The 26,329-nt window shown below is 34.5% G+C and overlaps 1 protein-coding gene across 1 annotated transcript in view; it reads right to left on the reverse strand.

Annotated features, from left to right (window-relative positions):
- Nucleotides 1-26,329, reverse strand: part of PTPRQ (protein tyrosine phosphatase receptor type Q) — a gene marked incomplete at its 5' end in the record, with an annotated part of 196,504 nt that overhangs the window by 100,958 nt on the left and 69,217 nt on the right. Inside the window, 2 exon segments of the mRNA XM_079936915.1 lie at nucleotides 19,275-19,544; nucleotides 22,168-22,309. Coding sequence (XP_079793041.1) covers nucleotides 19,275-19,544; nucleotides 22,168-22,309 — 412 coding nt within the window.

Raw genomic sequence — 26,329 nt, forward strand, 5'->3', positions numbered from 1 at the left:
TGTACTCACAAAATGTTTGGTAAGGCTATTATACATAAAAGTGCACAGTGTGATTAGAACTGTCAAAATCGTGCAAAAAAATTTTGCTGCAGTAGTCAAAAATTTATGTAAAAATATTCCATTATCCAAACCTAATAAGTTTGAGGGATGTTCTGATGATGCCAGAATAGCTTGTGTCACACTAATCCTTCTGCAGATAACAGCTATAAACTCTGTGGCGGAGGGAGGGACAGCTTCTGGCTTGTGGTGTCAGGGAATGGGATGCAGGATTGCCAGAGTAGTTCAAAAAGGAAGAAGCCACAAAGGCGTTAGACCCAAATTACAGTTCTAAATTCCCTGAAAATCCTTGGCCAATCTCATAATTGTGGAAGTATGAAGGATATGCCAAGAAGCAAAGTGGAAGGCAACAGATGAAAAACTTACTAGAAATTTTAGTTGCTTCCCAATGCAGAGGAGATAAAATTCAGAATTTGAATCCCACCAAAGTAAGGAATTGGTAAACAGCAGGCCTCATTTTAAAATCCCAAAAGGGCCATACATTTACTTTGCTCTATGTCCCAGGATTAAGGAATTCTCTCTACAAATAAGGTTGAAACCAAAATCAAACATTCACAAAACTGTAATTCAGTAATTTAATGGCCTATTTGAATAAAAAGCCAACACCCTTCAAAAGAAGATACCAAAATCCAGAGTTTCTGCACAATGTCACAAACAATATCCAATGTAAGTTTAAAAATTTCTAGGCAGGGCTTCCCTGGTGGCGCAGTGGTTGAGAATCTTCCTGCTAATGCAGGGAACACGGGTTTGAGCCCTGGTCTGGGAGGATCCCACATGCCGCGGAGCAACTAGGCCCGTGAGCCACAACTGCTGAGCCTGCGCGTCTGGAGCTTGTGCTCCACAACAAGAGAGGCCGCCATAGTGAGAGGCCCACGCACCGTGATGAAGAGTGGCCTCCGCTTGCCACAACTAGAGAAAGCCCTCACACAGAAACGAAGACGCAACACAGCAAAAATAATTAATAAGCTCCACCCCCAACATCTAAAAAAAAAAAAAAATTTCTAGGCAGGCAGGAAAATTACTATTGACAGGAAAATGTGACTTGTAGCCAGGAGGAAAAAGTGTTCAACAGAAAGAGATCACAGGATAATGCAGGTGTACGAATTAGTAGAAAATTAATTTAAAGAAGCCATTATAAATATTTTATTTGACTTAATGGAAAACAAAGCAAATGGGGAATTTCAGCAGAGAAATGGAAGTAAGGAAACAGAAATAAAGGGAAATTCTAGAATTTAAAAGTATAATACCTGACATGATATTGGATTTGTTTAACACCAGATTAAAGATGGCAGAATACAGTCAATGAACATCATGTCACATCAACAGAACTCCAATCTACAGAATAAAGGAAGAAACGTGAAAAAATTTAATAAAGCCTCAGTCACTTAAGAGGTATGGAATTAGAGTCCCAGAAGAAAAGAAGATGGCAGAAAAATAATTTAAAAAATAATGGCCCCAAATTTCTCAAATTTTAGAAAAATATTAATTTACCAATACAAAAAACTAAATGAACCCACAGCAAAATAACTGCAACAAAAACCACACTAGCCATATTATTGTAAAACTGCTTAAAAGTAAAGATAAAAAAAAAACTTGAAAAGTGTCCCCCAAATAACATTTCATACACAAGAGCTAATGATAAAAATGGTGGTTGATATCTCATCAGAAATAATGAGTACTAGAAGACAAAGGAATTACATCTTTAAAGAGACAAATATTGGGTGGGAGAACTATCAACCCAGAATCTTATATCCACAGAAAAAGACCCTCAAAAGTGAAAACAAAATAAATCTATTTCCAAATAAATAAAATCTGAGAGAATTTGATGCTAGCATACCTTCACTAGGAGAAATTCTAAAGTGAGTTCTTTAGTTGAAAGGGAAATATTAGCTGTAATTAGCTGTAACTCATAACTACTGGAATAGAAGAACACCAATAATGGTAATTATATGGGAAATACATGGTCTTTTCTTAATTTATGTAAATGTCTACTGGCTCTGCAAGTAAAAATAATACCATAAATTGTGGGGTTTACAATGTAAATATATGTAAATCATTTAAAATATATAGATGTCAAATGTATGACAAAATATATGGAATTGTACTTTTGCAAAGTTCATATATTTTATGTGAAGCTGTAGAATATTAATTTAAATACAATAAACTAAGGAATTATATTGTAATCCCTTGATCGACCACTAAAAATAATGACAAGGAAGTATAGATAAAAATCCTATAAAGAAATTAAAACAGAAAGCTAAAACCATCCAATTAACCCAAAGGAAGGCAATAAAGAAAGAACAGAGGAACTAAAAAAGAGCTAGAAAACAAATAGCAAATAGAACTAAACTCAACTAACTTAATAATGACTTTAAACATAAATAGATTAAATGCTCCATTTAGAAGACAGAGATTGTCAAGTAAGATAAAAATAAAAGACCCAATTATATGCTGCCCACAAGAGACATAATTTGTCCACCAGACACACAAATTAAATATGATACAAATAATTCAAAAGTAAAGATAGAAAAAAACATACAAAGCAAACAGTAAACTAAAGAGCATGTGCCTATATTAATACCAGACTAAAGAATCTTTAAGACAAGGAGTGATCTAAAGATAAAAGAGAGTTTATAATGATTAATGGATCAGTTAGGAAGTTATAACAATTATAATATGTGTGTATTTAATAAAAAACTTTGAAGTACATGAACCAAATACTGACAGACTTGAAGAAATAGACAAATCCACAATATATTTGGATATTTTAATATTTCCTTATCAATAATATATCGAATAATTTTTGTTGAAAAGTGGTAAGAATACAGATTCGCAAAACATTATCACACTGAATTAATACATAGAACATTATGGACAACAACTGAAGAATAGACATTATTTCAAGTGTGCATGGAAGAATATTCAACAAGATAAATTATATGCTGAGCCACAGAAACTGTCCCAACTAATTTTTAAAAATTAAGTGTTACAGACATATTCTCTAACAATAATGGCAATAAATGAAAAATTGATGACATGTGACTATCTAGATAAGTCCCAAATATTAGAAATTAAATATATTTTTAAATAACCATGGCTCAAAGGAGAAATTTCAAAGGAAATTAGAGAATATTTTTATCAAAAGTAAGAAGTCAAAATTTGTGATATATAATTATTAGGAGATTTATAGCTGTAAATGATTATATTTGAAAAGACGAAAGGCTTAAAATCATTATGTAAAGTAAAATAAACTAGCTACAAGAAGATAAATACTGCAAGATCTCACTTATGTATGGACTCTAAAAAAGTCAAACTCATGGAGACAGAATAGAACAGTGATTGCCAGGGGCCGGGGGAGTGGAGGGGAGATAGTGGGATGTTTGTCAAAGGGTACAACTTTCAGTTATATGAATAAGTTATATGAAAAAGCTAATGTACAGCATGGTGACTATAGTTAATAATGATGTATCAATATTACATACTTGAAATGTGTTAAGAGAGTAGATCTTAAGTGTTCTCACCACACACACACACACAAAAGGTAAATATGTGAGGTGATGGACAGGTTAATTAGCTTGATTGGGGGAATCATTTCACAATGTATACATATATCAAAGCACTGCACTGTATACCTTAAATATATGCAATGTTTATTCATGAATCATACCTCAATAAAGCTGGGGAAAAAAGACAGAAAGAAAATTATGATAAAAATACAGAAAAAAAGAGCATATTAAAAGCAAAATATTTAGAAGGAAGACAATAATAAAGATCAGGACTCAGTGAAATAGAAAATAGATAAATAAAAGAGAATATTAACAAATTCAAAAATTAGTTCTTCAGAAAAATTAATAAAATTTGTAAACACTTGTCAAGCCATATATAAAAGTATAGTGCATCTGATCAAGTGTGGTCTATCCCAGGAAGGTAAATTTCACTTAATATTAAAAAAGCTAATCATATAATTTACCACAGTAACAGAATAAAAGAGAAAAAAGCATTCGATCATGGGCATCTACAGATATCCTACAGCACACATCATACAAAATAGTGAAGGATGGATGCTTCCCCTTTTGATTGGGAACAATGCAAGGATGTCTGCTTTTACTACTTCTATTTAATATAGTACCAGAGAGTCTGGCCAGTGCAATACGGTAAGGGAAAAAAGTCACAGGGTTTAGAAAGAAAGAGATAAAAATTACCCTAATTGTAGATGAAGTGACATTTTTAAATGTAGAAAATTCTAAAGCAATATATAACAAAACACTTCTCGGACTAATAAGCAAATTTAGCAGTTGTAGGATACAATACCAATAAACAAAATCAACTGTATTTCTAGATTCTACATCAAACAACTGGTGACTAAAATTAAAACGTTAAATAGGAATAATTTTAACAAAAGACATGTAAAATTCATTTGCTGAAAACTACAAAGCACTGCCGAAAGAAATTAGAGTCTAAAAATAGAGACATATACCATGTTCATGGACCAGATAACTCAATATTAAGATGGCATTTCTCCCTAAATGCATGAATAGATTAAATGCAATCCCAATGAAAATGCCACGGGGTTTTTTTGGTAAAAATCAACAAGGTGATTCTAATAATAAAATTTATATGGAAATACAAAGAACTAAAATAGCTAAAACAACCTTGAAAAAGAACACATTTGTAGAACCTACACTACCTGATTTCAAGATTTGTTATAAAACTGTAGTAATCAACACAGTGTGGTATTCATAAAGGTATACAAATCAATGGAAGAGAATATATTCCAGAAAGAGATTCAAGTGCATAGGGTCAACCGCTTTTTGACAAAGCTACCAAGGTAATTCAGTAGGGAAAAGGAAAGTCTTTTAAAAAGTTTTGGAAAAATTGAATGAATATATTGAAAAGGAACTTTAAATCATATCTCATACTATACACATACACAAAATTTGAGATGAATTATGGATATAAATATAAAAGCTAAAACTGTAAAATTTCTAGTATAAAAGACAGGATAATATCTTCATGATCTTGAAGTAGACAATATTTCTTAGGACACAAAATGTACTAATGTGAAATTAAAAATTGCTACTTTGGATTTCATCAAAATTAAAATAATCTGCTCATCCAAAGGTACCATTAAGGAAATAGAAAATCAAGCCATTTACTAAGAGACAATATTTGCTATATATACATCTAATAAAGGACTTGTATTCAAAATATATAAAGAGTTCCTATAACTCAACACCAAAAAGAAAAGCAACTCAATACAAAATGGACTAAAGACTTGAACGAAAACCTGTCCAAAATGACAGAACAATCCTCACATTGCATGTTCTAATATGCTTGAATTTCTGTTTTTATGGTTTAATTAAATAACACCTGTCTGCCCAAAACAGGGGTTAAACTTTGTTACCTTTATACATTAACTATGAGTTCTTATATAAAGTACTTCACTGCTAGCTCTCCTGTCCACAAAATTGCTACCAACAAAGACCTACTGTATAGCACAGGAAACCTACTCAATATTCTGTACAATCTAATTGGGAAAATAATTTTAAGAAGAATAGATACATGTATATGTATAACTGAATCACTTTGTCGTACACCTGAAACTAACACAACATCGTTAATTGTACACCAATATAAAATAAAAAGTTTAAAACAAATAAATAAAAAATGATTTGGTTTCACACACACACACACAGATGTACATCATAATCAGAGACCAACAATATCATTTCTTTTGAAACCTATCATTGATTGGTCACTGTGCATCTGTTATTTAGTTCATGCACAGGCAGCAAAGTGTGTAGTTATATGGCCTCCTTATCTCCCATGTGCATATGTCACGTGCCCATATGCATGTTCAAAGCTAATCCAAACTTTGCCAAGTCATAGAAAAGATGCTCTCTCTATATCATAAGCTAAACAGTGAGAAAAAGCAAGTAACCACTCTTGATGTTTTTAATAAAGTGAAAGCTTTCATTCTCAGTTATTTCTAATGTTTTAAATTACAGTGTACTAAATATTGTTTTTGTTGTTTTTTTCATTTCCTATATATTTATAACTGAGAGTAAGAGAGTTTTTAATGTAGTGACAAAAAACTTTGAAGGTTATGGAACAATCATCATTTTCCCTATTGATTATTAAGGTTGCTTTGCACACATTTTACAGACAGCTTTACAGTCATTTTTATGGTCCCACACTATCAGGTAAAGCAAAGACTGTCTTTATATGAATTATCAATAACCGTGTTAAAGGATTTAACATCATTAGTCATCACTGAAATGAAAATTAAACTTACAAAAAGATAGAAGTTCTTTTATACCAGCTAGACTGTCTAAAATTAAAAAAGACTGATAATACCAAATTCTGCTGATACCGAGAAGTAATTAGAACTCTCACATATGCTGTTGGGTGAGTATTTAAAATAGAACAACCACTTGAAAATCATCAGTTTCTTGAATAGTTAAACATCCATCTGGACTATGACCCAGCAAGTCCACAAAAAAGTTTTATACAAAAATATCTATAACAGTTTTATTCATAACACTTAGTTTGGAACAATCCATATGTCCATCAAAAGAAAACAGGGCTTCGCTGGTGGTGCAGTGGTTGAGAGTCCGCCTGCCCATGCAGGGGACATGGGTTTGTGCCCTGGTCTGGGAGGATCCCACATGCCACGGAGCAACTAGGCCCGTGAGCCACAACTACTGAGCCTGCGCGTCTGGAGCCTGTGCTCTGCAACAAGAGAGGCCGCGATAGTGAGAGGCCCGCGCACTGCGATGAAGAGTGGCCCCCGCTTGCCACAACTAGAGAAAGCCCTCGCACAGAAACGAAGACCCAACACAGCAAAAATAAATAAATTAATTAATAAACTCCTACCCCCAACATATTTAAAAAAAAAAAAAGGGATATTAAAATGGTGGAAAATGACTCAATAATAAAAAGAACAAATTACTGAAACCCTCAACAACATGAGCTTCACAATTATGTTGAAAGAAATAGACCAGATATAAAAGAGTAAATATAGCTCAAGAACAACTGAAACTAATCTATGTTGATTGAAATCAGGATAGTGGTTGCCTTGGGGAGTGGGTGTCCAAGGGAACTTTCTGTGGAAGATGGAAATATTCTATATGTTGCTGAGTGGTGGTTACATGGCTGTATACATGTGTGGAAACTCATTTAATTGTATGATTAAGTTCTGTGCATCTCACTGTATATAAAATAATTTCCCATAATTAGAAAATGTTAAAAAAATGAAAAGAAAAAGGCTTTCCCATTAAATCGTACCAACAATATTCAAAATGTTATACATTTATATAGAAAATTAAAATCCTAGATACTAATACTTTCTAGCTAATATTTTATAAATCTAGACATTATGGAAAAAATCATGAGCTTTATTGTATTTCTCGTGTATCCATACTAGAAAAGAAGCCTTATAGATTAGTCCAAGTATGTCAACAATTACTTTCAATTCTCTTTTGGTAACTGTTCAATCTTCAGACAAATTTTCTAATAGTACTTGTAAGAAGAGCATTCTATCCAGCTTCTAGGGAGTATGTCTCACACAGTTAATAACTTCTCTGTAATAACATCCTAAATACAAAGTTAGTTTTAAATTTCAGGCTAAACTTTAAAAATGTCAGACTGTCATACATAGAAAATATTAATGTAGTTACATTTTAAAAATTACTAACAACCTTCGCTTTTAAAAAATCCTATCTAAAGTAGGCTAATTTAATTAGTAATAAATGTCAGAAAATTGGGCTACTGTTTTTTAACATATCCTTTAACTGGTATAGATTTCATTACTGTGATCCATATGGAATTACATTTATCTTTCTAACACTGCAAATTGCCTTTAAAGTAGTAATTCTTCGTAATAAGGTATCCAGGCACCGAACTAATGGGTGAATCAAGGATGCAGTGAATAGGAGGTGGTGAATATTCAAATTACCATAACATTAATATACTAAGAAATGTTACTTTATTTGAATTCTAAAAGTGGCTGCTATTTATGCATGTCTTATATTTATAGAATAGCTTCCTCCAAAAGTTGTTTTCTTATATACCATGAAACTTGTAATATTTTGAGATTAATGATAATTTGCACAACCTACTATTCGTTTAAAGCCTTTTCTTTGTATTCATATTGCATTTTTAAATTGTCTAAATTAACGTAATATTGTTAATGAAAATTTTGCTATCATTAAAACTCATTTATTCTACATTTCAGAGTTTTTCCACCATTAGTAAATGTTTTTCCCTGAAGCTTATAATCTCATAGAAACAAGGAGCACATTCTTGAAGCTTTCAAGTCGTATGGCTACCAGAAAGAAAGAAAGAAAGAGGGGCTTTTGCATGCACACACACGTGCATAATTTACTTAAAAAGGAAAGTAAAAGAGAATAAGAAAAAAATGAGGTGAAATGGAGGAGGAGGTTGATATGTAAAGGCTGTTAGGAAAAGTATCAACTACAGCTGCATAGGACAGGAATGGAAAATAGGGTAATAAGATATGCCCCAGTTCCTAAATAAGTTAATAAAAATGTTGCTTGAAGAACAGCTGGCCTTAGCTGGAACTGGGATGAAGAAAAGAGTGGTTGCCTGGACTCCACTTAATGAAAGGTATTAGAGCATCAGTGGGGTCAAGGAGAATTATGCAGAGTAACTCAGGTTCATTATTTTACAAAAGGAATTGCATTTAAAAGGACTTTTAAATTTATAATTTATAATTTGATACCTAAGACAGAAATTCATAATAGCAAAGATTACACTTTTGGAACTGATCCAGGATAAAAAATGTGATATGTGACTAGAAAGTATAAAATTTCCCAGAATGGCTTCAGTATTTTACAGATCTTACTATATTAACTCACAGTATTTTTAGTATTATAGGTTAAGCACATATTTGATAATAGAAATTTAGTTTTCCTAAATTTTAAAACCATATTTGGACAAAAGTATGTATATACTCAGAACATATATATCCCTGTACAAATTAATGAAATTCATATGATGAACCTGAATTTCCCTACTCCATAATGACTCTATTTAGATATTGTGAAATAATGTGAAAAACATTTTAATTCTAGTAAACACAAATGATCGGTTGAATTTCTAATGTAAGGGAAGTATCATAATACGGTAGAAAGAGTTCTGGATTAGTAAGAGTTCTGCTAATAATTAGTTAAAGCACACTCTCAGCAGACACTAAACCTCTGTGCTTCATTTTCCATGCTTGCAAAATGAAATGGCTGAATGGGGTTATCTTCGAAATCCAATAAAGATCTAAAATTATATAATTCTAAATTTTAAAAGCACAAGAATATAATTTTGTTTCATCATAGTCTTACCAGTAGTCTCTGGCAGAGTACTTCATATGTATTAAATAACTTAATCTTGAATATATGGATTTAAAAGGGTACCACACGTGATATTAAGCATATCCCCACAAATGAACTTCAGGCTTTGAAGATGGAGTAGATATATTTTCCCAGTTCCCTCCACTGAGTACAACTAAAACCTTGGACATTAAATATGAAACAAACATAAGAAGACTCTGAAAGGTGGTGAGAAGGCAAAGCAACTAGGGAACTCACGACCCAGGGAACAACACAGTGGTGAGCTCCCTGGCTTTTCTTTTTGCCTTGTATATCCCCAAGGCCAGCAATCTCCAAATGCCAACCAGCTCAGACTAAAAAAGCCTCAGAAAAAGCCTCCTCCCTCTAACAGAAAAAAAAAACAGTGCAGCCTGGCAAGACAGAAAACTTTTAGACAATAACAACTCTACCCAAAAACTACAGAAAAAAGCTGTGGTCCCACTCCCTCCCATGACGACAAAGGTCAAATGAAGAACCTAGTCTGCCTTTACTAGGTGGTAGTGAGGTACCTCAACCATCCTTGATAGAGTGAGGTAAAATAGGGAGCCAGAACTTTCACCCCTTCCGGAGGTAGTAAGTCCCCTCCACCGTGTCAGTGGAGAATATGTAGGAAGAATACGAGGCACTCCTATCCTTCTTAGTGGAAGCCTGGTGGACAACCCTGTTTCTCATGCTCACCCAACATCCTCCCCTTGGGTGTCAGCAGAGGCCAAGTGGGGAATTTGGATTTCTACATACATCTGGCGGTAATGGAGAGGTGCCCTCCTTTTCTCTACCAGAGTGCTATCAAAGGAAACCATCACAAATTTAGTATCCTTAATAGTTATAGGACTAGTCAAATCATGTATTTCATATTAACTGAGCTGTGGTCATTGTGATTTTAAAGAGTAAGTTCATATATTAATGCATATATGTGGAATCTAGAAAAATGGTACAGATGAACCTATTTGCAGGGCAGGCATAGAGATGCAGACGAAGAGAACGGACATGTGGACACAGTGGGGCAAGAGGAGGGTGGGACGAATCAGGAGATTGGGGCTGACATATATACACTACCATGTGTAAAACAGATAGCTAGTGGGAAACTGCTGTATAGCATAGGGAGCTCAGCTTGGTGCTCTGTGATGACCTAGAGGGGTGGGATGGGAGGGGGGTGGGAGGGAGATCCAAGAGGGAGGGGATATAGGTTATACATAAAGCTGATTCACTTCATTGTACAGCAGAAACTAATACAACATTGTAAAGCAACTATATACTCCAGTAAAAAAAAGAGTAAGTTCATTTCATCTAAGGTGTAAAATTCTTGATATTATTCCCTTATTATCCTTTTGATGTCTGCAGTGATTTCATTTCTAAATATTGGTAATTTGTGATTTCATTTTTCTTTGTCAGGCTCACTAGACATTTGTCAATTTCATCTTTTTGAAGAACCAGTTTTGTTTAACTGATTTTTCCTACTGTTTTTCTGTTTTCAATTTCACTGATTTCTGTTCTTATTTTTATTATTCACTTCCTTCACTATATCTTCCTTTTCTTTTTCTAGCCTCTAGTGGAGGGGAGAACCTTAGATTATCGATCTGAGACTTTTCCAATGTATGTATTTAATGCTATAGATTTCCCTCTCTTCACTGCTTTAACTGTTTCACACATTTCGATATATCGTATTTTCATCTCATATCAATTCAACACATTTTAGTTTACCATATTTCATTATGTCTCTTGAGACTTCCTTTTTGACAAATGTATTATTTACAAGTACCACTTTCTGCAACTGATTCGATATACATTTCAGCTCCAACTTTGCATGCTGAGAACACTTAAACATAATTTTAAAACTCCCCAAAAAGAGATCTCCATGCCTTGATAGTTTCACTGGAGAACTCAACCAAATGTTTAAAGAAGAATTAACACAAATTCTACACAATCTCTTCCAGAAATTAGAAGAGATTTGTATTATAAAGCTAGTATTCTCTGATACTGATACTAGACAAAGACAGTGAGACTCATCAAGAAAAAAAGAAAGAGGGCTCAAATCAATAAAATTAGAAATGAAAAAGGACAAGTTACAACGGACATAGAAATAAAAGGATCATGAGAGATTACTACAAGCAACTATATGCCAATAAAATGGACAGCCTAGAAGAAATGGACAAATTCTTAGAAAGGTACAATTTCCCAAGACTGAATCAGGAAGAAATAGAAAATATGAACAGACCAATCACAAGTACTGAAATTGAAACTGTGATTAAAAAAACTCCCAACAAACAAAAGTCCAAGACCAGATGGCTTCACAGGTGAATTCTATCAAACATTTAGACTTCTCTAAAGTTAACACTCTAGAGACTTCTCTTAGTTAACACCTATCCTTCTGAAACTATTCCAGAAAATTGCAGAGGAAGGAACACTCCCAAACTCATTCTATAAGGCCACCATCACCCTGATACCAAAACTAGACAAAGACAGTGAAAAAAAAAAAACCTCCGCAAAACTACAGACCAATATCCCTCACGAATATAGATGCAATGATCTTTAACAAACTATTAGCAAATAGAAATCAGTAATAAGTAAAAAGAAGTACACCATGATCAAGTGGGGTTGATTCCAGAGACCACAGGTTTGTTCAGTATTAGAAAATCAATCCATTTAATCCACCATATTGACAAGCCATATTAACAAGAAAATTACATGAACATATCCATCAGTACAAAAAAATTTATATAACATTCTTAACATGACAATATTACAGAAAATGGAGAGCAAATTAGTGGTTATCAGAGGGTTAAGATGAGCAGAAGTACAAGGAGAGTGGGCAGGAGTTGGGTGTGGCCATAAAAAGGCAACATGAGAAATTATTCTCATTAAATATTCTCTATATTGATTGCACTGATATAAATATGGTGGTTGTAATACTGCACTGCAGTCTTATGAGATGTTCCCATTGGAGGGAACTAGATAAAGGGAGCACAGGAGTTCCCTATATTATTTCTTATATATGCACGTGACTCTATAACTATCTCAAAATAAAAAGTTTAATTAAAAAGATTTACCACAGAAGACATGCCTTTCTTAGATATTTTACCACATAATTGTCTAAACATAATTTTGTGGCTGAAAGTTTCTACTTCAGGCACCCAAAGTATGCATACTGAGTGTTCACTGTGTCTCTATCACTATTCTAGGCCTGTATATTGATTGACTAATTCATTCATTCTTTAATAATATATTTATTGAGTATCACTGTACGCCAGATGCATTCCTGGGCACTGAAAATAAGGGTGAACTGCACAAAGGAAAATCCCTATTCTCATGGAGCATGCATTGTAATGAGGACAGATCCACAGATAATGATACCTATAACAGAGAAAAGTAAAGCAAGAAAGAGGCATAGAAAATTCTAGCTGGGAGGAGTTTTAATCATAAATAAGTTAGATCCTCTTTGAAGAGGTGATATTTGAGGCTAAATTTCTTTTCAAAGATGAAAGAAGAGACACATACATTACTAGGGAAGAGAATGCTGGGTTGAAAAGACCTTACGGACCATTAAAATGACTGTGGATTTTATTCTTTATGATTTGGGAGATTCAGTAAATTTGTAATGAACAAATCCTTCTCCATCTGAAGAGATTACTGCAGGGTTTTAGGAAAACGACCAAAAAAAATCACTGTTTTCAGAGTCAATTTATGTTGCTTCCTACTCTAAATTTAGCAGAGTACCCTATTTTCCATAATATTGTATTCAAATTTCTGCTACAACTATACAAAGCAGAGTAAGGTCCACCTGAGTTATTCGATCTCATGTCCTATACTCTTTTCAATACAGCACCCTCTAGTCAGGCTTCCATCTCAGCCTTGACCCCTTATTACATTCCTTTGTACTACTATGTGTTTTCCCTTGCTGTGTCTTGGAATTTCTATTTACTCCCCTCTATCTATCTCACCATTTTCACGAATAGCGATGGGGCCACAGAGTGGCTTACCGTAAGTGCTTTAGCATACCCATAATCTTCAGGTCTACCTAACCTCCGCCATCTAAGATTGCTCAAATAAAAAGAAGAATGTTCTTTGATATGTACAACTGATATTTTCTCATAGCATATTGAGGAACAACAAAAAGAATATTTAGTAAACTTAGCTATTTTATTGATCTATACCAGGTAAATGTAAGTAAATATTAGTATACCTGACTATGAAATTCAAGTTTCAAAACCATATCATCATCTTCTAATTAGGTTACTGAGTCTAAACTTCTATAAAGCAATTCCTAAGCTATCAATAAGCAACATCCAGTTCCTATTCCACTTCTTCAATATGGCCTTGCATAAAAGGTATTTCTCCTGAATTCCTATTTGATTCAATCTTCAATCCACACAACTGACATATTTATGTAGGTTTGTGTTTAATTGCTTTATATTTATTAGATACGTCTTTACAATAATGGTGGAGTTATTTGGACCTGCAGAGCCGAGATCACCAATGCCATTTGGGATTCAAACTTGAGTCTTGGACCCCAAACACAAAGCCTGGACTCAGTAAGCATTACATGAGTATATACTGGTCAAATGTCCACCACACCACAAGTATAAAGGATACTTTTCACCTGATGTTCACTCTTAAGGAAAGTATTATATTTAATAATTAAGTCTGTATGAAATATATTTTGTAAAGCATTTGAACTTCAATTAAAGTAGCAATGCTAATAGCTATTTCTCTCTGATCCATGACAGGCAACTATAATGGCTTTTGTGCTTTCTACAATTACTGACTGGTAAGTAGAAATGTGCCAATTCACTTGCTTAAGAACCAACAGGATCACCCAATTTTCCTGCATGTTTGACTTCTCATCTCGACTGAGGAGAGCAATGTCACTGGGATGCAGACAAAGGAAAAAGTAAACTTCGTTTGAATTAGCACATTAATTTGCAACCTTGAGAAAACTTTTACCATCCACATCCACTCTATTAAATGGTACTTAAGAATGGTCTAAATTCTTACAAATGGTATATCTTATTTTTTTAAAAAAGCTGGTAAATGGAAGTTAGATTTTGTCCTAATCACAGTTCGCCCAGTAATCTCTACACTGCTCACAGAGGCCCACAAAATAGGGATCCGAATAAAGTACATAACGAATACATTTCTTAAATACTTCTTAGGGGAACGGCGGTCATGGCTTTGTAGAAGAGGCCTGAGAGTTTACATATATGCTATTAAACAGTACACAGTTATTTGAAACAACCAAGTGTAGAAGGGGAGAAAAACAGGGATATTAAACACACTCCCATTCGGTGCTGATCCATTAATATATCTGCAAGCTCAGTGGACTTCCAGTGGGTCCATCTAGGTGCCTAATACCTCCTATGAACAAAAAGCTAATAAAGAAATCACTGCTGAAAATAACACCCCTAAAAACCACAACTGAGTATTTCACTTTCCCTCAATTAAGTTCTGGGCATCCAAGGGATATAGCTTATTTTCCTCTTTTGATTCTAAATTACTGAACTTGGAAGAGTTTTGAATAAATCCAAACTGTAAAATTATCTTCCAGAAAAAAAGAAACAAATTTTCAAACTCAATATTAAATCACCATATTTACTAAGATTTGAAAATAATAGGAGAAGTGCATGCAATTTGAGATTTTAAAAGTTAAGTCTTGTATGCACTTGAACCTGCTATAATATTTTTATTGGTACATATAATATACTTGGACAGAAAATGCTATTAAAATTACCAGGTTTGGGGGCCTTCATCTGTATTTGCCTTATTCTGACGTGTTTGACTGCGACAATGGAACCAGTTTAGACACTGAACACTAATCTCCTCATAAATTCAATCATCCATGATGCATGTTTAACTGTGCCCAATATGACCAAGTTTACACTGAGAAAAATACCCAATAATCCCTGGAAGGAATGTTAAGGTCAGACACTAGGCAGCAAGGGAGTGAGCCAAATTTGATTTTACTTCATGTCAGAAGTACAGAGTCAGTGACTCACAGCTGACTTTACACTGTGACTAATCTTAGACCACCATAAATTAGAAGTTTGCAACAGCTATAAAACTGCTTCCATTCTGAACAATGAATCTCCAGTTCTTACTAATGTCTTATCAACAAACAATTCATGTGAACCCAGATAGAAGCAAATTATTTACCTAGTAAAAATTGTAATCATAAATACAATTACATGCTAGATCTGAAAATTAATTTTAAAGATAAACAAATTATTTAAATATTTTTAAAGCAGCAGTTAATACTCATGTTTCATATGAATGACTCTCCTGAATTGAAAAAACTTACATTTGCCTGGGAGAAAATATCTATAATTTTGCCTGATGAAAGTGTGGAAATAATACATTGCAGTGGAGTAACACCCTTATGAAAAATTATGAATTTCATGAGAAAACAATTCATTTCTTTCTTTTACAAAAATTTGAGTGCCTAGAATGCCCAAGGCTCTTTGCTATGAACTGTGAGTAAAATAAAGACAAATAAGACATAGCTCCACAAGCAAAGAGTATATAGTGGAATAGAATGGTTCTCAAATTTCAGCACTGTCTCTCACCTCACATACCTTGTTTAAAGGAAGATTTGTGAGTTTTATTTTCCAAACTCTGATTGCACAGGTCTAGAGTAGGGCCTCGGGGATGTACCTTCTGATGCAGGGAGAGTCAGCAGTCCAAACTTTGAGCAACATTTGTCTTCAGTAGTAAGGGAGCACATAATACATGGTACAATATGCCTAATACCTTCCTAATTCATTGGTTTAGAATTCCTTCAGTCTCCATTCATGCGATCTTTTAATCCGGACTTAAAATCTAATTCAAATCCTTAAAGGATTTTTTTTTTTAACAAAGACCTGTCCTTAAGTTCAGGTGGCCCTACATCAAGTGTATATACTTTGATTATGCATCTCTGTTCTACTAATTAAACTTCTGCTTCATTCCTGTGACTGAGCAGTCACCTTGAGTACCAGTGGAATCAATAATAATGAGTCCTCTGCCTTGTTCTCTGAGTTCTGAACCTCTCATTTATCTCAGAATTACTGTCCTGTCTTTCGTTGCCAGTTCTCTAGGACTCAGCTCCCGTCCAATGATCAAGACCATTTCACCTGGTACTAGACCACCCTGATGCAGACCACCTGCCTGCATTTGAACATATTTCCTTCTCTCAGACTCTGTATAGCAATGATCTGCTGCCCACCCACTGAGGAAACACCTGCTACCCCTTTCTGGACCTCTCTGACACTGTTTGCCTGTCCTCACTGCTACATATCACCTGCCATCAAAATTCCTGGGTAATCTAGTCCAGTAATTCAGAAAATTTACAGAGAATAATCAGAGAGATGCTTAAAACTACAGATTCTTGGGCTTCATCTCTTGAGGCTATGATTCAGCCAAGTCTAGGGTGAAGTCTAGGAATCTGTAGTTTTAATGCTTAGCATGTCATTGAAGACTTAAACACACTCACACACACACCCACTTAAACTGGGCTTTTAAGAACTAATACAATTTTGTGTGACGTAGAAAGGGAGTAGGACAATCTGATGGTGAAAAGTATTGAGTAAGTTTAAAGAAGAGAATCTAATCAATTATTAGCCCATAGCAGGTGCTTAATAAATGTCTTTTGAAGTGAATACATGAAATCTAATGTGTGAATAAATAAAGTTTGGCTACAGGTATCAGTTATATGAAGAGATGCAGTGGGGGAACAAAAGAATGAAAAGCTAGACAGAAGTCATATCTAACTGGTGATGAATTCTGGGTATATGTTGTACACGATGAGAATAGGTAAAACATTTGAAGTATTCTGGGCCATCTCTTATACATAGTACCTTTCATTATCACCTCTATGCTTCAGATACCTAAATCTCCATGTCTGCTTCTTACCCCTCAGGTAATAAAATTCAACAGCCAACACATAAATGCTCTAAATTGTATGTTAGAGCCAATTCAATCAAAATAAGTGGGTAGAGAGATGGTACTGACAGGCAGGCTGAATGAGTATGGGTGATAAGGCCCCTCTGGGTATTACTACAGGAAGCAACAAATCTGATATAAAATGGGGGCAGTCAAGTTGAAGAAGGGGCAAATTGCAGAGCCATGGTGGAGACTGAATTGATAAGCTCTGATTATATGTAGGAGAGATGGGAGGAAGAATCACATAAGAATATGAGGCTTGATCCCCAACTGATTATAAAGAACAGGTATAGAAAAGTGAGGAAGAGAAGGAGAATTCATGTTACATAAATTCCATTTTGAATATGTTTAGGGTTGATATACCAACCAGGTCCTCAGCTGAAATTTTCTAACAATTTGTGTGGCTGTTGGTGTGTGTCTGTGTATGCAAGAGACAGAGAAAGGAGATAAAATGCAGGAGAAAGTAGACTAAATTGATGGAGTTATGTTCTAGAGGAAACACAAGTTTGAAACAAAAATGAGCAGTTAGATTCCTGAAAAGAGAAAGGCAATGACATTCCCAAGGGAGGCTACCTTGAGAGCATAAATAAAGATATCAGTAAATTTTGAAGGAAGGCAAATCAATTCTCTTTGATGCTATTAGTAAAATGAATAATAACATCAAAGATGGATCATAGTGGGGGTAGACCATGTTCAGAGTAAGAGCAGAATTTTCCTATGGAAAACTGATTAAGTGTAAACAGGGATGTAGAGTAGATTGTGGAGCAATTGGGAGAGTTAAAGAATAGCTGAACAAGATAGAACCATTTACATTTTCTCCAGCACTATTCATCAGCCAGCATCTAGTGAAAACAAACAGTGGGGTCCTTTCAGAGTTGGGAATCTCCTGGAAGATGAGTTACAGTGACATGCCTTGCGATGTAAGGAGCAAGAGATAGTTGTTGTTGCAACGCGTCCATTCCAGATGAATAGGTAAGACACTAAAGTCTCAAGAAATGTTGCCTTGAAAGGATGAGAAGAAAAAGATGCTGAAATCAGAGAAGGTACACCACGTCTTGAAGTTCTGTGGTTTATAGCCTCAAAGATAGAAAAGTAGAGTAAAATTGGGTGATGCTGATTTCAAAAGGAGGAAAGGGTTAAAAGATATTTCAAAGATAAGGATCAAGAGGTGCCAGAAGTAAACAATTATGTCAATACCTACAGTCCCCAGTAGGGAGGACCTCCAGGGAAGTGGTGTTATTGGGAAGGAGTCAGGTTTTCATTTATATGAAGAGGTACAATATTAGAGAAGGTAGAAGATGAAAGAGATTATGACTTAGGGTGGATCACTGTTAGGGAGAGTAAGAGTTTTCCTCTTTAAAGACTAGAGCTTAGTGACCTAGATATTTTTATTCCAATAATACAAAAGATGAAGGCTGGTATAAAGAGAAGGAAGTAGATGAAAGGAGTCTGACACTGCAACTTTGGAATTCAGGGAAGTATCAAGAATGCCATAAATCAATTAAAAAAAGATATATATATGTGTGTGTGTGTGTATGTGTGTATATATATGTTACATATTCATTCCCTATTTTAAATTACAATAAAGCATAGTTCAGTAAGTTTGGTGTTTGTATAATAAGAAATAGATACTTGTAAAAACACAATGAAGCAGATTTTCTCTTTTTTCCTCCTTTCAGCCTCCCAGTGCTATGGAGGTGGTTCAATGGACCACACAGCTGGCCCTCAGGTAACATGTGGGATAAAAAATGTATGCGTTATATTTTTTAATATTTCTTTTAAAGTTTCAGACAAATGTGCTATAAAGATTACAAAGGTTATTGACAAACGTAGGACACAGTCCAGGAACAGTTTTGTGTTTCAGGTTAGTTCTTTCAGGTAGATTACATGCTTCAGATCAGTTACCTGTTTCACATTAGTTACCTGTTTCGGGTAGCGTGCTGATGTTGCATGCACTTTCATCACCTTCACCAGCTGAGGTTGAAGCTCTTATTTTAAAGACATACGAGGTATTGGCGAGAAGTTTCATGAAAGTATACATGTGATCTTGGGGAGAGATTTTTGTAGCATTCCTTTCAACTGTTATCATATAATGTGTAATTATTCCATTTGCCTTTTTGGGTGGATCCCACTTCACTAAAGCTGACTGCCAGCTAGTTGCCATACACTGTATGTTCTGTACAACATCTGGAACTTAAGAGATAAGCAAATGCCCAAAGTTAAAATTTATACACATGTAGTAGATAAATGATTTCATTATGCGATTGCTAGATAAAGTCATGTTTAGGAGTAGAGACAGAATAAAAATTTAACATATCAACCTTTCAATGTGCGCTCAAAAAATTCTTAACATGGGCTGAATCAAATGGCAGTTGGCCCATTTTCTATGTTACCATATTAATCCTTACAATACTGAATCCATCACTGAATATTCTCCTAGGCCCAAGCAGCAATCACATCCTCAAATCCTCAGTAGCAACTATGTAGCCAGCCTCAAGCTCAGGCAGTGGTTGAAGCCTGCCCTCTTTACCTCTTAATGGGAAGGAGCAGTCTTAGCCATACTTTATGATGGAACTTTTTAATGCAAAACGTAGATGTAGGTGCCTCACTGAAGTGGGTACTTCTCAGGGAAATGTCTGATTATATAATGTCCCCTAATGTAAGCATAGCTCTTTTTGTCACACTAAAAAGAGGAAGCTATAAAGAAAATTTGCATAGAGTCAATTTGTGGATTACAAACAGCAAGCAGTGAAAAGAAACAATTTGTCATTGTGCAAAACATAGTTATTTAAAGAATATTCAAGTAATCTTTGACTTGCCTACAGTTCTCTCCTGTGGTGTAAATTTCTATCTTTACAAACGCTTCTCCCTCTGTAAGATAAAGGCATCAAAACTAAAGGAGAATAACTTGGGGGGATGGCATTTAAAATGAAAGAAAAGACAATTCCTAGGCTGATCCAGGGCTCTGGCAGCTAAATATGGTTAATTATTTGCTTTCTTATTTTCAAAAACATATACTAATACCAATACATGAAAAAGAGACAGTTGATAATTTACTTAAGTTTAGATTATAAACCTGGATTTTGTGAACATCTATTTCACTGACTCTCCAGACTTAAAAACAATTAATTAGCCAGCTGATAACACTTCAAGTTCAGAATTTTATTTAACCAATCAGGGTATAGGATTTTGTGGAATTATTTTTTTTTGGTGGTAAAAAAAATTTTATTGGTTTACATAATACTGTCTACAAGATTAGCCTTGATTTTTATCAATCTAATATGTGTGTAAATAGTTAAAATGTTTTTTTCTTTACGGGTTTAGCCTTCTTCTATAGTACCACTCAGTTATGATATGCATTTCCTACAGTCACGTCCAGTTTGCACTAGAGGTCAGACGCTGATGTTCTAGTTCAGTTTCTTCACTAATTTTCTCAGCCCTTTTCATCTAATCTGCCTGAATCATGGCTTCTTCATCTGAAGTACGGGAACAGGGGCAACCGTAATGTTTTTTTTAGTATTTGTGTGTCCAACACTAATAAGTGCTTCATATGGGTCTTTTCAAATATTTTTCCCAACAACCTTCTGGGTGGCTACTGCTAATGTGTGTTTCTTTTCAGTTAAAGATACAAAGGCTCAGAGGAGGCACGTGCCTTTGCCAGGGTTATACAACTAGCAAGTCGCAGAACTTGGATTCCAATCCAGACACTGACTGCAGAGCATGAACTCTTATCCACTATAAATACTACTTACTTAGGCTGTCTTATAGGCATGCCATGAAAATAGTATCAGGTATTCATAAATTAATGTAAAATGGTTAATTTATCAGTGAGTGGTCTCCAATTTCAATTTAGAGATTCACTAAAACAAAAAGAAATGCACCCAGAGGTACAGGGAAGAAATGCCTAGAGCAGGATCTTGAGCTTATTCAATAATCACTGATCAAAAAAAAAAAAAGAGTGAGTAAGAGTTGCCTTTAAAAATATGGTCCAGGGCTTCCCTGGTGGCGCAGTGGTTGAGAGTCCGCCTGCCGATGCAGGGGACACGGGTTCGTGCCCCGGTCCGGGAAGACCCCACAATGCCGCAGAGCGGCTGGGCCCATGAGCCATGGCCGCTGAGCCTGCGCGTTCGGAGCCTGTGCTCCGCAACGGGAGAAGCCACAGCAGTGAGAGGTCTGCGTACCGCGCAAAAAAAAAAAAAAAAAAAAAAATGGTCCAGTTGAGAGAAGGAAAAGTATTAAATCATTAAATCAGTTATAAATTAAACTATTCAGTACACAGTTGAGTTATGACATGTAGGTGATGCACAGGTAAGTTGTTTAATTAGAGCGATGGTATTTCAGTCTTCACAGTCCCCTCCACATATCACAAATGGACTACGGGAAAGTAAAAGTTTACATACTGACTAGTGCTCTTCAAATGTCACAACACATCTTCTTTAAAAAATTACAGATTTTTTTTCATGAAAATATAAATCAACCTATTAAAAGTGATTAATGGTTCGTTTCTCCTTTTTTTCCCAGCTGTCTCAGATGGTACTAAGAAGTAGGTAATTTTTACATATATCTAGAAGCCTACTTTGTTCCTAAAGTAGTCTTTTATTTCAGCTTCCTCAGTTCAAAGTGAAAAAACATGTGTAAATATGTATCTATTTGATTGCAAACAAGACAACCCAGCCTATCCTTAAAGCACTGAAATTCAACTTCCCTTTGAATGAACAATTAAATATTGATAGTTAGTCAAATAAACTGAGAAAGGAAAGGGAAAAGTGTTAAAATACAAAATCAAACATTTTAGGATCCAAAATCCATATCTAACCTGATTCTTGGGTTGTGAATTTTACTACGTTACTAAATTGATTGCCATTTCCAACTTTAGTAAAGGCAGATATGCTGATAGAATAGGTGCTGATGGGTTCCAGTCCAACAAGTTTGGCTTCAGTTTGCAAACCTGAAATATTCTGAAAAGCAGAAATAAAATTCTTTGTCACAATGCATCATCAAAAAACTTATTTATAACTGGAAGAAATATTTAATACATCAAAATTATGTCTTCTGTGTTTAACCTATGATTTAGTAAGCACAGGTATTTTTTTATTAAAAATTTAAAAATTAAACATTTTTTGTGTGTGCCCCAGGGTGTGCTCAGCTGATAAAGCGAGGATGAACTGGATACCCTCTCAGCACTGAAGAATCTCATAACTGCCATTTGTTTTTAAAGCTGAAGTGTTTTGTTTTCATTTTGTCTCCCTGATTTTTACTTGGAATTACATACGGATTACTTCCTTAAAATTTGCTAAAATTGAAGTCCTCAATTGAAATCCAACTTAAGAGCAGTCAGTGGTACTTGATTTTTCTTGAATTCATCTAAATTCATTTTTTAATTCTCAGTAGCATTTTGTGTAAATTAATTTATTCATCAGCTATTGTATGGTAGGCACTGGGAATACAGCAGTGAATGAAACAGAACCTCTGCTCCTATGAAGCTTAAACTACGAGTTTTCCCAGACAACTCCTAAATTTCTAATTTTATGCAATCTCTTAGGAAAATGAAAAAAAGAACAAAACAGTTATCACAGTTGTTCAAAAGAGGATATTATTTCTCATAGAAAATTTTACCATCAAATATAAAGGCTTCATTCAAAGAGAATTGTCCTAATAGAAAGAGCACTTAAGATTGATAGTTACCCTATGGAAAAAGAAAACAATCTCCTATGTGGTATACTTTTAAGAATACTGCATTATATCTAATCCAAAATATAAACTACTTTCACTTATATATTAAACATTTCAGTGGCAGAAATTTAGCAAGAATACTAATGCTCAGGGCACTCACGGTTAGAATCATATTTTAAATTAATCTCTTGTAAGTCATTGACATACTTTATGAACTCACTGTATTATGCTGTTTCCTTTCATTCTTCCACAATTACTATTTACCAAGCACACTGTTAGATAACCAGGAGATTATAAAGATATATAAGACATGGTCCCTGTCATCAAGGAATTGTTATATTAATTAGAGAAATCTACCAACAACTGCATTCTAAGAAGAAATTAAACACAAGCAGGTAAATTTTGACTTGGGTTAGGAAGGGTGAGTAAGTACGCAGAGAAATGACTGAACTCAGGAGATAATAATAAAAAGTGTGAGTAGCTTACTGGATAGTGGACAGACTGACAAAGTAAGTTGTAAGATGGAGACATGAGTAAGGAATATTTCCAAACATAACAGAACTTTTTTACTGAATAAAAAATTTCTTTCAGTATGTGTGAGTGACCTGAGTTACCAGCAGACCTGCGTCTTATTTATCTCCAAATGGATTAAACTGGATTGACTGAGATGGCAGGAACATTTGAAGTGGTTCTGGAATTATTATGCCTCCAGGAACTCACATATAATCTGAAAGAATAGAAAAGAAAAGAAAAGAAACTAATAGTTGGGACACAGAGGTAGCTGAAAACATAGAAAGGAAAACAGGACAACACACTCAAAGAGAAAGCCACACAGAGGGAGGAAAGCAGATAAAGAAAACTAGATGTTGAGAAAGGAAAAAAGATGGCATGAGGATACATTTAAAGGGATTTGAAAGAAAATAAGGCTATGAAAATTCATGGAAGACAAAATAGATGTAAAAAGGAATAACTAAAAGCAGTAGATTTTAAAAGAAAACTACTCCTTCCACCCCAAAAAGGATATATTTAATACTTTATGGTATAAAGATTATATCTTTGCTACTAGTGAAATTTCAATGGTGGCATTTCTATTGAGAAAACAGATGTCTAAAACTCTTAGAATATAACCTACCCTCATATTCAGGTAGAGGAGTACTGTCATTTCAGGCTTAGTGCTATTACAATGCTGAATGGAATTTGTTCTTTTTTTTTTAAACCATATACAAAAACAATAGCTACCGTGTTTATCATATGCTGGGGATTGTTCTAAATGCTTTATATAGATTTTCCCTTACAATCTTCACTTTTTAGTGGATGTATCTTTACAGCTCCCATTTTGCACTTGAGGAAACTGAGTCATAAGAATTTAAGCAACTGCCCTAAGGCAGAACAATAAGTCTCAAAGTCAGGCTTCTAACCAGAAAATTTGATGCCAGAGTCCTTAATTCATGACTGTGCTAACGGTGTTGATGGTAGAGATCTCTGTTCTGAGGAAAAGATCACACATACACATCCACACTTCAATATACATACATGTTTATCCTAGGAATGATCACATTCCTAGGATAATAAAGATTATTATCTTTAAAATATAGAAATATAGAAAATGATTCCTTTTCCCCATTTGATACCTATTTACCAGTGATCCATACAGACAAAGCACATTAAAAAAAAATGGAAAATGTTAAGATTAGACTAGAAATAGATACTAGAGGGCCAGAGACTCAGCACCATTAATGAAATTTCACACTGCTGGGAAACAGATTCCACATTTATGAAGAAATACAATTTGAATTCTACTCAGCCTATCAGATTTTAGAGTAATATCTTGATTTCCAAAAAGAAAATCATTATTCCTTATGACATAAACTTACGCACTGCTTCTGATTTTTACTATTCACCTTTTAAGCTACACATGCTATAAAAATGATTTACCATCAGTAATAAATTATAATGCATATAATATTGGGGACAATGTTTATGCAAAGTTTTTGCACTCTCCTTGCTGCAACTAAAGAGCATTCCAGTACTTCATTTGCCTTTGGAAAAAAAATAAGAACACTTTCTCAAATAAATGCTAGTTAATTACAACATATTTTGGCAATTAAATGCTAGAAATCATATAGGTATATTTGAGACCCTTTGTTACATCAGTTCTTTTGGTATTTTTCATTGATTCTGAAACCTAAAAATGGAGGAGTGAAAGGGCATTTAGCATTGAAACTAATTAGCATTGAAAGAAAAAGAATAATGATATATTTTAAAAGACCAATTAGTGTGGGATTACATGCTATCTGGAAAGGTTAACAGAAGTCCAGTATAAACACTTTTCTGAACAGGTTAAAAACATTCATTTGGTACTTCTTTTAACAACAAATACAATAGTCCCCCCTTATTCACAGTTTCATTTTCCACGGTTTCAGTTACCCACAGTCAACCATGGTCCCAAGATATTAGATGGAAAATTCCAGAAATAAACAATTCATAAGTTTTAAATTGTGAGCTGGTCTGAGCTGCATGATGAAATCTTGAGTTGTCCTGCTCCATCTTGCCCAGGGTATCAATCAGCCCTTTGTCCAGCATTTCCCACCCATTAGTCAGTAGTCTTTTTGGTTATCAGATCGACTGTCAGTGCAGTGCTTTTGTTCAAGTCACCCTTATTTTACTTAGTAATGGCCCCAAAGTGCAAGAGTAGTGATGCTGGCAATTCAGAGATGCCAAAGAGAAGCCATAAAGTGTTTCTTTTAAGTGAAAAGATGAAAAATGTTCTCAATAAGGAAAGAAAAAGTAATCGTATGCTGAGGCTGCTAAGATCTTTGGTAAAAATGACATTTCTGTGACATTCTATGAAATTGGGAAGAAGGGGAAAAAATGTACAAGTTTTGCTGTTGTACCTCAAACTGTGAAAGTTATTGCCATAGTATGTGATAAGTGCTTAGTTAAGATAGAAAAGGCATTAAATTTGTACAAGAAGATGTTTTGAGAGAGAGAGAGAGGGACCACATTCATATAACTCTTATTACGGTTTGTTATAATTTTTCTATTTTGTTATTAGTTATTAGTTACGGTTGTTAATCTCTTACTGTGCCTTATTTATAAATTAAACTTTAGAAATTAAACTTTATGTATAAGAAAAAAACACAGTACATATCGGTTCAGTACTATTCATGGTTTCAGGCATCCACTGGGGGTCTTGGAATGTATCCCCTGTGGGTAAGGGGGATGAATGTAGAAATATATTACCCTTACGACAATAACAGGTTTTAAATAGTCTGAAAAAATTTACTCTATACTTTCCAGCATTA

The sequence above is a fragment of the Stenella coeruleoalba genome (genome assembly GCF_951394435.1).
Source record: "Stenella coeruleoalba genome assembly, chromosome: 11".
Classification (NCBI taxonomy): Eukaryota; Metazoa; Chordata; class Mammalia; order Artiodactyla; family Delphinidae; genus Stenella; species Stenella coeruleoalba.